At 35.4% G+C, this 13,976-nt stretch overlaps 1 protein-coding gene across 2 annotated transcripts; it reads right to left on the bottom strand.

Moving 5' to 3' along the window:
• Positions 1 to 6,400: 6,400 nt before the first annotated feature.
• Positions 6,401 to 9,639, bottom strand: LOC118041294 (LOB domain-containing protein 30). Of its 2 annotated transcripts, none has more exons than XM_073404375.1 (2): positions 8,953 to 9,639; positions 6,401 to 6,902 (listed from the first exon to the last, which is right to left on the bottom strand). In XM_073404375.1, exons 1-2 carry the CDS (start codon positions 9,298 to 9,300, stop codon positions 6,537 to 6,539), a joined length of 714 nt encoding a protein of 237 aa, XP_073260476.1. In that variant the 5' UTR covers positions 9,301 to 9,639; the 3' UTR covers positions 6,401 to 6,536. The 2 variants fall into 2 exon arrangements, with proteins under 2 accessions (XP_073260476.1, XP_034904460.1); XM_035048569.2 differs by having other exon boundaries at positions 6,401 to 6,917; positions 8,953 to 9,629.
• Positions 9,640 to 13,976: the final 4,337 nt, after the last annotated feature.

Below are 13,976 nucleotides of genomic sequence, written 5' to 3'. Positions count from 1 at the left end.
TCTTTTCCAGTTTTTTGGTGTTGAGGTAATGTCCAGAACCCATAAAAGGCCTCTGGGAATTCTTCTAGTGAGACTATGTATTCATAGAAAATGCATTTTATGATCGTCATTATCATCGCCGAGATGCAGAATATATATATATATATATATATATATATATATATATATATATATATATATATAGACACATACATACCACCGTGCACCTGAAAATGTACCTAACGTTTTATCTTCTTTCTCTCTTTTCCTTGTCCAACTGGGAAATTTATTAGGTGCTTGGATCTCCCATATATAATCCTTCTAGCACCATCTTAATGCCTTTTGTGGTGAACAATTGTAGAAACAGGAAAAAACAAGAAAACAATGTGGAAAAGAAAGATAATTCTTATTGAATGAATTGATTTAATGTTCGTAGAAACAACACCTATATATAGGTGAAAAATAGAAACAGAAACAGAGGACTCTCAAACTAACACTCCTATTTGCATGGCATTACCATACTCAACAAACTAACTAAAAATCAGCAAGAAAATCTGCACGACAAGTTACAGACTTATTCAAACCCAAAGACTTATTCAAAATTAGAAAAGTAAAGTAAATACTTGAACTGCAGGACAAAAGAAAAAACTAGCCGTTTGAGTTTAAAACTCCAACAGCCTCCCTTAAACTCAAACTATCAGAGGTGCACATCCCCATCTTCTCCTTCAACCTGTGAAAGATGTCTGCTTTTAATGGCTTCGTGAGAATATCAGCAATTTGTTCTTCGGATTTACAGAACTCCACCTTTATCTCCTTGTTGTTGACAAGTTCACGAATATAATGGAATTTTATGTCGATGTGCTTGCTTCTCCCATGAAAAACTGGATTCTTCGTAAGTGAAATAGCTGACTTGTTGTCACAAAAAATCTTTGTTGGACTTCCTTGCTTCTGGTTTAATTCATCACACAACCGACGCAACCAAACAGCTTGACATGCAGAGGAGGCAGCAGCCATGTACTCTGCTTCAGTAGTTGACAATGCCACAACTTGTTGCTTCTTCGATGACCATGAAATGGCACCCGAACCAAAGTGAAATATATAACCAGAAGTGCTCTTTCTCCCTTCAACATCTCCTGCCCAATCGCTGTCTGAATACCCAACAAGATTACAATCAGCAGCAGATGCATAAAAAATACCATGATTTTGGGTACCTTTTATATATCGCAAAATTCGTTTCGCCACTTGCAAATGAACTTGGCTAGGTGTCTCCATAAACCTGCTAATCATGCCCACGCCAAAAGAGATGTCGGGTCTAGTAGAAGTCAAATAACGTAGACTTCCTACTAAACTTCGAAAATAAGTTGTGTTGACTGGATTTCCATCACATGATTTTGTTAACTGCAGCCGTGTTTCAACTGGAGTACTAATAGAGTTGCATGACTCCATCTTAAATCTCTTTAAGATATCTGCTGCATATTTCTTCTGTGAAACAAAAATCCCAGCACCTGTCTGCATAACTTCAAGCCCAAGATAATAAGACATAAGTCCCATATCAGTCATTTCAAAATTGCTACTCATAGCCTTCTTGAATGCAGCAACCATGCTTGAGTCATTTCCTGTAAATATCAAATCATCCACATATAAACATACAATGAGCATATGATCATATGAATCAGATTTGATATATAGCGTAGGTTCGTATGGACACTTAAGAAACCCATTTTCTTGAAAATATGAGTCAATACGAGTATACCATGCCCTAGGTGCCTGCTTCAACCCATATAATGCCTTCTTTAACCTTAGAACCTTATTCTCATGGCCTTCCTTCACGTAACCAACTGGTTGATCAACAAAGACTTCTTCTTCGAGTGAACCATTTAGAAACGCAGATTTCACATCCATTTGATGTATCTGCCATTTCTTTTGGGCAGCTAAAGCAATCACCAAACGAATGGTGTCAAGTCTTGCCACTGGTGCAAAAACTTCATAGTAATCAATACCCGACTTTTGCTTGTATCCTTTCACCACTAACCTTGCCTTCAATCTGTCCACCTGACCATCTGGCTGCAACTTGGTTTTGTATACCCATTTAACTCCAATTGTTTTCTTGCCTTGTGGAAAATAAGTAAGCTCCCAAGTATGATTCTTCTCAATTGAATGAATTTCTTCATCCATGGCACGAACCCACCGATCATCTTGCACTGCTTCTGCATAGGTTAGAGGATCACAATCTGCAAATAAAGCAAAGTTTACCAAATCCTCATCAGACACATCATTATCATTGGTTACAATATAGTCCTGTAACCGTGCTGGAATCACACGATTTCGTGTTGAGCAACGAGTTGCATCATCAGGACTCAAGGGGAAATCAGAGGTTGTTGTCGTGCTGGTATCCATAGAAGGTCCTTCAGGTTGTGTGCCTTCAACGGAGTCTTCATTCCATGCAACCCCCATTTGTTTCTTCTCATCAACTGTCCAATCCCAAGCTTCTGTCTCATTGAATTCAACGTCCATGCTCACAATAACTTCATTTGTTGCTGGATTAAACAACTTGTAGCCTTTAGTTATATTGCTATAGCCAATGAAAATGCATTTTACACATTTATCATTAAGCTTCTTCCTTTTCTCTGCTGGAACGTGAGCATAAGCAATACAACCGAACACCCTGAAAGTTCCAACATCTGGTTTGTAACTGCTCCAAGCCTCCTCAGGTGTCATGTTGAGAACACTCTTAGTAGGGCACCTGTTTAGAATGAAAACAGCACAGGATACAGCTTCTGCCCAAAACACTTTGGGTAATCCCTTTCCTTTCAACATGCTGCGCACCATTTCACAAATCGTTCGGTTCTTTCTTTCAGCAACCCCGTTCTGTTGGGGTGAGTAGCTTGCTGTGAATTGATGTTTAATGCCATGACTCTTACAGAAAACAGAAAACTCATTAGAAGAGTACTCTCCTCCCCTATCCGATCGAAACATCTTCAAACTTCGACCACACTGTTTTTCAACGTAGATTTTGAACTCTCTAAATATGTTAAAACACTCAGATTTTTGCTTCAAAAAATAGACCCAAGTTCTTCTACTGTAGTCATCTATGAAAGTGAGAAAATATTTGTTACCTCCATGTGAGACATTCTCCATTGGGCCGCAAATATCTGAGTGCACAAGCTCTAGTGGCTGTTGTGCTCTTCGTGACTTTCCCACTGGAAAAGAGTCCCTGTGCAACTTGCCAAATATGCACCCTTCACACATTTGATTAAAATCACCCAACAAAGGCAACCCTGTAACCATTTCCTTCTTTGCCAGCAACCTTAGTCCATTGAAATTCAAATGACCAAAACGGAAATGCCACAGCCAATTTGTATCCATAACCACAGCACTAAAGGACATGATCAAATCAGTTTGTAGAGGCAAAGGAAACATGCGATTTTTAGTCATTTTAACTTTGGCAACTAGCTCATTTTTCTGATTCACAATGGTGCAAATTCCATTATCAATGATGATTTTCAATCCCTTTTCCGAGAGTTGCCCAATACTTAATAGATTCCAGTGTAAACTAGGGACAAAAAACACATCAGAGATAGTTGCATGAGAGCCATCTTTTAATCGAATGAGAATGTTACCTTTCCCCATAATTGAAACTTTGGCTTTGTTTCCAAAAATTCACTTCTCCATGTGCTGATTCATCCAGGTATGAAAATAGCTCCTTCTTGCCACACATATGATTACTGCACCCAGTATCCAAATACCACTGGTCACTGTGCTCATCTTCAGAAATGCTGCAGGCTAACAACAAAGTTTTCTTTTCTTGTATGTCAGCATCAACATAGTTGGCACGTTCATAAGTGGCTTTAACCAGCTTGACTCTGCACTGTGAACGATAATGTCCAAATTGTTTGCAACGAAAACATTGAATTTTGGACTTATCATACCTTCCATTACCAGAGTTACTTTTCTGAAAGGAGGTAGCTTGTTTGTGGTTCACAGCCTTGCTATCTTTGTCTGATGTTGATCCTCTACCATCGCTGAAATTTGCTTTGTTGGATAGAGTCACCCTGCTTTGAAAAGCTTGTTCAATAGGCTCTGCTAATCTTAGATTCATTCGATACTCATGAGCACATAACGACCCCATCAGACCTTCAATTGTCATGATCGAAAGATCCCTTCCTTCTTCAATTGCAGCAACGACATAGTCAAACCGACTTGTCAAGGATCTCATGATTTTTTCAATAACAAGCAAATCTTCCTTTTTCTCGCCATTCACTCGCAATTGATTGACGACAGTTTGAACCTGAGAAAAAAAATCAGATATAGATTCAGAATCTTTCATTTTAAGAGATTCAAATTCACCACGTAAGGTTTGCAACCTTACATTCTTTACTTTCTCATCACCTTTGTAGGATCTCTGAAGCATCTCCCACGCCTCTTTAGCCGTAGTTGCATTTGAAATCTTTTCAAAAACAACTTCATCTACGGCTTGAAAGAGAAAAAATAAAGCCTTCTTGTCCTTCTTCCTATTGTTACTCAAGTTATCCTTCTGGACTTGAGTGAGTGTTGCTGCTGCATCTTGATCTACTGGTTCTGCATATCCAAGCTCAACAATCTCGGATAACTCCTGAAAGCCAAACAATGCCTTCATCTGGATGCACCATTGATCAAAGTGTTTTCCACCAAACCTGGGAAGCTGAGGTTGTATGCCGTTCATGATTGGATGCTTACAAATACAAGTAAGAACTTAGACCAAACAAGAACACTGGACAGTAACAAGCTCTGATACCAAATGTAGAAACAGGAAAAAACAAGAAAACAATGTGGAAAAGAAAGATAATTCTTATTGAATGAATTGATTTAATGTTCGTAGAAACAACACCTATATATAGGTGAAAAATAGAAACAGAAACAGAGGACTCTCAAACTAACACTCCTATTTGCATGGCATTACCATACTCAACAAACTAACTAAAAATCAGCAAGAAAATCTGCACGACAAGTTACAGACTTATTCAAACCCAAAGACTTATTCAAAATTAGAAAAGTAAAGTAAATACTTGAACTGCAGGACAAAAGAAAAAACTAGCCGTTTGAGTTTAAAACTCCAACAACAAATTTAGACCCTAAGTGGATTTCGTAATAAGAAGGCTTCCTGTCCTCTCGCACCATTGTTGGGCGTGGAAACTGAATCCAAATTGTGTAATTTAACACCCTTTCAAAGTTAAAGTTGCTTATGCATACTTGCATCAGAATGTTTTCCTAAAATAACTTGCAGAATATATAATAAAGTTGCTTATATATCTTTCTATATTCATATTTTCTCTCATACATGTATTTTTATTTATTTTTATATAAGACTTCTTTACCAAACCATCAAAATTAAGAAAAAATAACTTGCAGAATATATAATTTCTTTTATAAGCCACATACAAATTAATAAATAAACCATAAAAGATGTTAAAATGTGTTTGGTAATGAAATGGATGATACTTCTTAAAGTATTTTTCATTTAAAAACATATTAAAATAATTTTTATTTCTTATTTATTTTTAGTAACAGTATAGCATATATATCGAAGACCCAACTTAGCAAATCTTTACGCGTATAGGAAGCAAAATCAGTAGAGCTGGAGAAATAATTATACTAGAGACCCAACGTCCATAGCTCTAAGACGCAACCAACCAAATCACCCAAAGCTCAAAAAACCAGCTCCTCTGAAAGTTGATTAAACTTCTATGCATTGCGAATACCACACAAAATGGATTTTTAAAAACCAATAAACAGCAATTTTTTTTTTTGAAAAACCTAGAAACATAAAAACTTGGAACATCCTGAAAAAATTGAAATAACTCATAAAAATCTCAAAATTTTGAAAACCAATCTCGGACCCTGCAAAACTTATTTTCCTATGGTAAACATATTTCTATATATTAAGAAGTTTATGGATATCGTTTTTTTAAAGTTTTCTCTAGGCTTTTTAAGTATTTATTTATTTCTTGGTTGTTGTTGGGGCATTTTCATTAATTTAAAAAATGCAAAAGGGCACATGTGAGTATATGAAAGTGAATATTTTTTAAAATGATACTCGAGAGGATAATCTTAAAACACAAGGATAGATGGATGTATATATCCACATCAAAACACAAGAATTATAGCTTGAAACTTCCTTATCAAAGGAGGAAAGACCGTGTGGTTTTTTATCAAAATTGAGTGCCAGACCGCATCGAAGGCATTAAAAGTTTGTTTTCAATCACTATCAACGACATACCAAAAAAATTGAAGAACTTTATTCTATATATATTTATATATATATTTGTTGTTTCAGATAACTTGGAATGCTACTAGAAGCGGCAATTGGAATAAGAATTTTAATTTTAAACTCGTACGTCCCAATCTGAAGAATTCCACTGGGAAAAGGAATGAACAAAAAGCAGAAACGAACAGAAAGAAATGGTGATCAATTATCAAACGACTAAATCATGCATGGCCAGTGAAATAACATGGAAATTCAGCTTCCTGGTTGGTATTTGATTAATACAAGTACTTTGTTAATATAAGGTCGATCAGTCTCATTTAGAGATAGATGGTGATGCTAATGTGTCACTACATGACATGAACCCGGGTGGTGGAGATCCTCGTCTATGAAGGAGTTCACGCGCCAATGCTTGGAGATCACCGCCACCAGTTCCTGATGAGCCACCGCTGCCTCCAAACTGACGGATATCCATTTGCCGCTGCTGCTGCATGTTGGGCCATGAGGGTTGCATCATTGGATCAAAAAGAGATGATAAATCGTATGCGGCGGGAACTGAAGAGGCTGATGGTAGGTCTGCTATTGAGAGTGGAGGCGGGGTCACTAGTGTTGGTGGGGGCGGAGGAGGTGGCGACGGAACCTCCAATGCTGCTAGATGGGCTTGCAAGTATGAGAGTTCTGCCTGTAAATTTACTACCTGTGTAAGAAATAAATTTGCCATAAGAGAACAAAGACAATCAATTTGTTAGCCGACTAAATCTTTACTATTACTCCGTAAAAGAATTTAGTACATATTGGAAAAATTAATTTCATTCATTTATAATATTATAATATATACAAGAAATATATGAGATGTTTAATTGAAGAAACAAAAACGATCAAATATAAATATAAAAAAAAACATGTTCATGAGATAGTTTTATAATGAATTAATTTCCATAATACAAGAAAATACAAGAAAATATATTTTTCTCTGCACTCACTACTTTAACTTTTTTATTTTTATTTTGAAACAATAATCAATTAATAGCTAATATAAATTAGAATTGAACAATTGTGTCATCAGCAAATGTACAGAACTTTCATCATAACATTGTTTAACAGTCGTTACTGTAGTGTCCATAATTGAACACAAGATTGAGTGTTTTCTATCGAGTAATGATGTTATTCATGGAACTATTTTTTATTTTTTTTATGAAATACACATGGAAATACTTAAATTGATTAATTAATAACGAAGACCTACCTATAAAGATAAACATGAAACAAGTCTGAGGTTCCTCATCTTTGTTTATGCCAAAAGGGTGCTTGAATTATGTGCACAAGAACATGGTGTTGCGAGCAAATAAAGATATGTTTTGAAAAAGGAATAGAAAATGGAGATTAAGCACAGAATTCTTCTGCATTATTGACATTGAAATAGGAGGAGGAGAGGCTGGCTATTGTACTTGGTTCTGGCCAATAATTGTTTCTAAATTTTAGACTCACACACACACATAAACCCTATATAGTATAGACTCAAACAGCCAGTACTGTACGTTTCGCTGAAGTATCATGGTACAAAAAATCAAATTGCCATAAAATAACAATTTTTTTCAAGAAGAAAAGAAAAACAATTGGGCAATGTTGCCCAATTAATTCCATCTATTCGTAAATTACACGGCATAAACAAATCCAGAAAGGAATTGGGAAAATAAAATATTATATATAGCCATCAATTGGTTCCTATCTCATTCATTCTAACTAGATTTAATTTTTTTTTTTTTTTAAAGGATGTTTAATAATCAAGTGGTAATTTAGTGGAACATGCAAAGAAGAACAATCACAAAGTGTTTCGTGATTTAATGGAAGGAAAATAATATTTTACTGCTTCGACTGCTCTAAATCCTCCATAACTTGACAAAAGTACCCCTAAAAGACCCTGCTGTGAAAATCCAACGATTTGTGCAGTGGGAGGAGGGGACTCTACTAATTGCCCTGACCCCAAAAGGTTACCTTCTAGAAACAAGAAAACCGACCATCCCCAGAATAACTGCAAATCCACGATTTGCACAGAAAAGTGGCACAAACTCCAGCCTATACCATTATAGTAACCGCCTCAGGCTTTTGATTAATTTGTCAATCAAAAACGCGTTCTTGATTTCAGTTAAAAGCACAAAATTATCCCCCAAGCAGTGGTGTCGCAGCACTAAAAAACACAAAATTTAGAACCCCATATTCGCTCTCTCCCCTCGCTGGAGCAGCTAGCTCCAGAGGAGGGCCAAGTGAATCTGCTTTCTCACCGGCTTGGAACAGCCGAGCTAGACACCTCTCTTGCTACCTTGCAGAGGGTAATTGACCTAACTTGCATGAATGGTTTGACAAATTGACAAAAGAAACCACCCCATGAAATTCATTTCTTCGAAGAAAACTAGAGAAAAGTCAACTGCAAGATTAACAGTGCAAAACAGCTAATCGCATTGACAAAGGGAAGCTTCAAAAAAACAAATTTCAAGAACAGACTTAATACCACCATAAGCAATCAAAAGACGGTAGAGAGTGTCAAGCAACATTAAAAGTGTCAAGCAAATAGCGCAAGTGGTGTGCTTAATAGCCTCAACTAAGAAGCAAAAGAAAAGAAAACAACAGAAATGACTTTGTCTCTCTGTTTTCAAGTTGAGAAAGATGACAACTTCTTTTTTGGTGATCAATGAAATTAAATAAAATAGTAACTAAAAAGAGATTTAATTTACCTGTTGTTGAAGAGCAAAGATGTGAGCAACACAGCCATAGACTGGATCTCTTAAGCGAGCTTGAGCCTCATAACAAATTGTGACCACAGCATCAAGTCTTTTATGGACAGGAATGTGTAATAAAAGCTTTGACACGTTACTTGCACCAAAAACCTTATGCACCGCTGCAAAGTGTGCTGCACCTTGCTCTGAGTCAAAATAAGGTGCAAATATACACCCTGGCACACACTTCCTCCTCAAGAATTTACAAGCACCGCATGGCCCGCCGCCGCCGCCGCCACCACCTCCACCGCCACTACTTCCACCACCAGCACCACTATTTATAGGGTTTGTTGTTGCGGTACTCATTTCTTTGCTTTTTCTTTAAAAACAAAAGAAAGTAAATATAGTAGTTTGTAACATAATTAGGGTTTGTATTTGAAGAATGAGATATAAGAGAGAAGAAGGGTATGTGTATGTGGTGGTGGTCTGGGGTTTGGTAGATGGTGCTGGGTTATGGGGTATTTGGGGTTAGAGTTTTGTTGGGTTTTTTTTTTTTTTTTTTTAATGGTGGGATTTAAAACGCTTGTGAAGTCTTTAAAGCCACGCGATAGAGCAAACCTTTCCCTTCCAATTTAGCTGCTTGCGTGAAGCAAACATGCGATGAGCCAAGGTCGCGCTCTCTCTCTCTCTCTCTCTCTCTCTATATATATATATATATATATATATATTTCTCAACAGTCCTTTTTTTTGTTTTCTATTTTTCCTTTTCAAGCTTTTCTCTTCTTGTCTATCTAGCAAGACTTATCATCATCTCTGTTCTCCCCTCTCCTCTTCTAAAAGTTCGATCTTTCTTTCATTTCTCTCTGATGGTCAGTTAATAAAAAAGTGATGTATATCTATCTTTGTATAGCACTTAACTTTGGTTTTTAGCTATTAATGAATGAATCTGGCTAGCTTGAAAATATAAAGAAAAGAAAAGGAATTGGAGATTTCACAGGGCGAAACGTGTCAATGGGTCTGTGTCTATATTTGCCGCTGCGTGGTTTAAGCTGCGTAGAGGGCAAAAGACGCCAACCATCCCTCTCTCCCTCGGTTGAAAATGACTCACTTTCCCTTTCTTTTCTATATAATAAGCCAATTAAGTTAACCCACTGGGTTTCAGGTTTAATTAATTCCATTCTAAAAACACTGTACTTACATAATATTTCTTATTCTTAGTAATTATCTTTAATAAATAATAAAGGATCTGATAGATAATATAAGTACTCCTGCCTGGCTTGGGGTTAGAGGGAGGGGTTCCCTGTCAATTCATGAACTCCCCCATATGTTTGTTTCGTCCTATGAATGGAAAGGTTGATCTGCTTAAGTTACACAGAACCTAACTTGGTAAACACACGAGTGATCATTTTTTTTGGTTTTCTCTTACAAGTTGCCGTGATGTGCTTTACAATACCGATTAAACCTTAAAATATTAATGGCTGAATTGGTACTGATGAGGAATTAATGATATTAATTGTGATTTGACAAATGATCAATCTCCCTGATCTTCATTTCGTGTGTGTTATGTGTATTTGTGACGATCAATGATCCTTTGCATTACATAGATATATACTTTTTTAGAAAAAAGATCGACCGTGGGTGTCAGATTACAAATCTAAGCCGTTATATATTTCCATCGCAAGGGTGGTTTGTCTACACCAACTTTTGAAACTATAATTCAAGTGTAAAATCCGGTCTATTTCATCTAGTAATTACTTCGAATTGACGATATTTCTACCTGTTATCATCGAAGAGTGTGGGCTAGATTCTTCATAATGGAAACCATACATTTTCATCAATTAACATATATGCACCGAGACTTTAATCCCTTTGACTATCTTTGAGAATGAAGTCATGGGAGCTTCCATTTTTTGGCACCTATAAATCCAGTTTATATTTATCACCAAGTTATAGTTACTCCACTTTCTAGGTCAAAAAAATAAGTAAATTAATTACTTCTATCAACCTGATTTATTTAAAGAAAATAAATGGAATTTTATAGAGTTATAGCTATCTGAAATCATGGAAGTAAAACCTATATAGGGAACCTCTTTAAGGAAAAAAAAAAAGGGGGTGGGGGGTAAACTTTTTTTATATATATATAAAAAGCACCTAATTAATATATGATGCAGTACCGTAGACCATAAGAATTGGAGAAAGATGAACTATATATGTAGCCACGATAGCACAACCTTCGAAAAGGTTAAATATTTATTCCTTCGGTAGAAAGATCATGCATGGAGTTGGAAAGAGTACTTTTGAGCATCTTCACAAGAACATGTTGATTTTCCCTCTTGCTATTTCTTCACATGCAGTAACTCAAAACCTTCACTGGAAATTATCGGGGCCATTTAATTAATTTTCCCGGCAAATCCCGGATCCTATGCAAATCGTTAGTCATATCTAGCTCGTCGTGTAATCCATAGACCAAATCAAGCTGAGTGCACTCCATTTTTATTTTTAAAAAATGAACTTGTAAATAGATTGATATAATAAACTCTCTCTTTTTTAACCTAGGCTGATATATATATACCTGGAGAAGAACAGCATGTATATATATTAAAGAGATTTCCGCCACTCTTGCATCACGCAAAAACTTAAAATAGCTCATATGGATATATTATATAATATATGTGTGAGATTCGAGAAATTCATTTTTGATAAGATTTGAGGAGGCTGAAGTGCTTTGACTAATAGTATCCATCCATGGCATCCCCTCAACAGCTGGTCCATGTTAAGGAAACAGATTAAAGTAGGTTCTGCTTTGTTTTCGATGATTACAGGATCAGATGATGATTATAAAGAAGTGGTTAATGTTTGAACTAAATCAAGAGTAAATAAAGAAAGGAGGAATCATTTGAGTCCCTTCCATACTTTGCCAGCCAGCCAGTCTTTCTAAAAGAGGTCAAATGCCGACGCTCGGCGTTCAAAAGTCGCTCAAGTCGGAGACTGACAAATTTGAGTCGGTGAATAAGAATGTAACGGCCGGGCATAAACCATGACCTCATGGATCTTGGAAACTCAACGTTGGGGCTCGACACGCCGTTCAATTGAAAAAGGAAGTAACGCACCTCACCGCATCATTAATAGATTTTTTTATTTATTGGAATAGCATGTTTACTTTAGTGTGTTAAAGCTGCGGATCGTATAAAAATCTCTTGTACACAAAAATAAATTAAAAACAACACCAACGACAAAAAAAAACAAATATTTGTGTTTAAAAGAAATAAGAAGGATATGTAATAATATGATCTGGATTATTAAATAATAATAATAATTGAGATGATAAGAAAACAAATTAGATTATAATAATCATATAAAACATAAATAAATACAGATCAAGACTACAAAAACCACACCAAAATATATTATGAAAAAAAATTTAAAATAGATTCTAAAAAAATTCAAGATAATATCTCGGTTTAAAAAAATATTGAGATGACAACATATTATATCGATTCGGCTTTAAAATCTAAAATGTCAAATGTGTGATTCATGTCATAGACTCCACTAGATTTAATATTTTTTTAAAAAAAATTATATTTTATTTAAATATATGATAATAAGAATTACCAGAAAAGTTATATGATGATATTAGAAATGATAAAAAAAAAAAAAAAAGATCGAAGCACATTGGCCTCATCTATGTGACCTAATATACATGGGCCTTTAAAAACAAGCCCATGTACAGGGCTTTCCAACCGGCCATGCCAAGATGTCTCGGTCGTTTTTTTTTTTATACAGATGACCTGTTATTTGCACTTATTCTTTGAAAAAATAAAATAAAAGTAGAGTTATCTGTTCATAATTTATTATTATTGCGGTGACTGAAAAATTAGGTCTGTATTTTTTAGTTAGAATCCTTTTATTTCGACCAAAACTATTTAATAAACACCCTTAAAAAAAACCCAACTAAACCACCTAAAAAACAATAAAAACAATCCGAAAATATTAAGAAAGATTTTTCAATTCATAAAAAAAAAACCTCTTGCTGTGAAATAAATTCAGTTCATTTTCAATCTCTTTATATATATAATAAACAAGAAAATTGATTTTTTATATATTTTCATTTTGAATCTAGAGGTGAAATCAGCAACAGTTTGTAACGGCGAGTCACCACGTTGTCCGAGGCCCTGTCCAACCTTGTGGTGTTGTGAACAAGAAGCCATGACAGCTTGTTAGTTTGACCGACACGTGTCACTATTTAGACCCTCCTGGCAACTTTCGTCACCAGTTGCTTACGTTGTAGCAGTTCCTTCTTCCTTGAGTTTATCGTCCCCACTCCTCTTCCTTTCCCCGTAATTTTTTCTCCATTACCATGATATGACAATCACGATAGTCACAATATTGCTGATTTGAACGTTCATACAAGTTTCAAATGCACACAACTGACATATATATATATATATATATACAATGCCGACATCAGCATATCATCAATACATGTTAGACAACAAAATTTAAATAAAATTATAAAAACAAAAACCATTAAAATCAATTTGTGTGATTGCTTAGGACAACGCTTTAAATGAAAAGAAAGTTAATTTTGTGTAATGGAATATATAAGTTTACTTTTTTTGGAGGAAAGAAGGCACGATTTATTATTATATAATGAGGTAAATCTTGAATCTATTTTTATACTTTTAATCCGGTTAAAAATATAATATCAAATGGATAATCCACCATGAAGCCAGCCTAAATTATTTTTTCTTTTATTTAATCTAAGATATAATCAATTGAAAATAAAAACACATGCTGAATTAACGGAATCGATGATAGAAGTTTTTTTTTTTTTTTTTTATGAATCGGTAAAAACATATGATGTAAACAGTGGGTTTAGCCCAATATCTACAAACGCAAAGTTACTCTATAACCTACACTACAAGGCCAATTGTCTCGACTGTTTGAAACACTAGCACGGCAATCCTATAACACACCGAGCCTCTACTGACCAGTGACCACCGCATGTGACACAGAGCCATGGACCCATGCTTCTAGAAGCT

The sequence above is a fragment of the Populus alba genome, chromosome 14 (assembly GCF_005239225.2).
Source record: "Populus alba chromosome 14, ASM523922v2, whole genome shotgun sequence".
NCBI lineage: Eukaryota > Viridiplantae > Streptophyta > Magnoliopsida > Malpighiales > Salicaceae > Populus > Populus alba.
The sequence above is the reverse complement of the archived record's forward strand: the minus strand, read 5'-3'. Positions and strand labels throughout refer to the sequence as shown.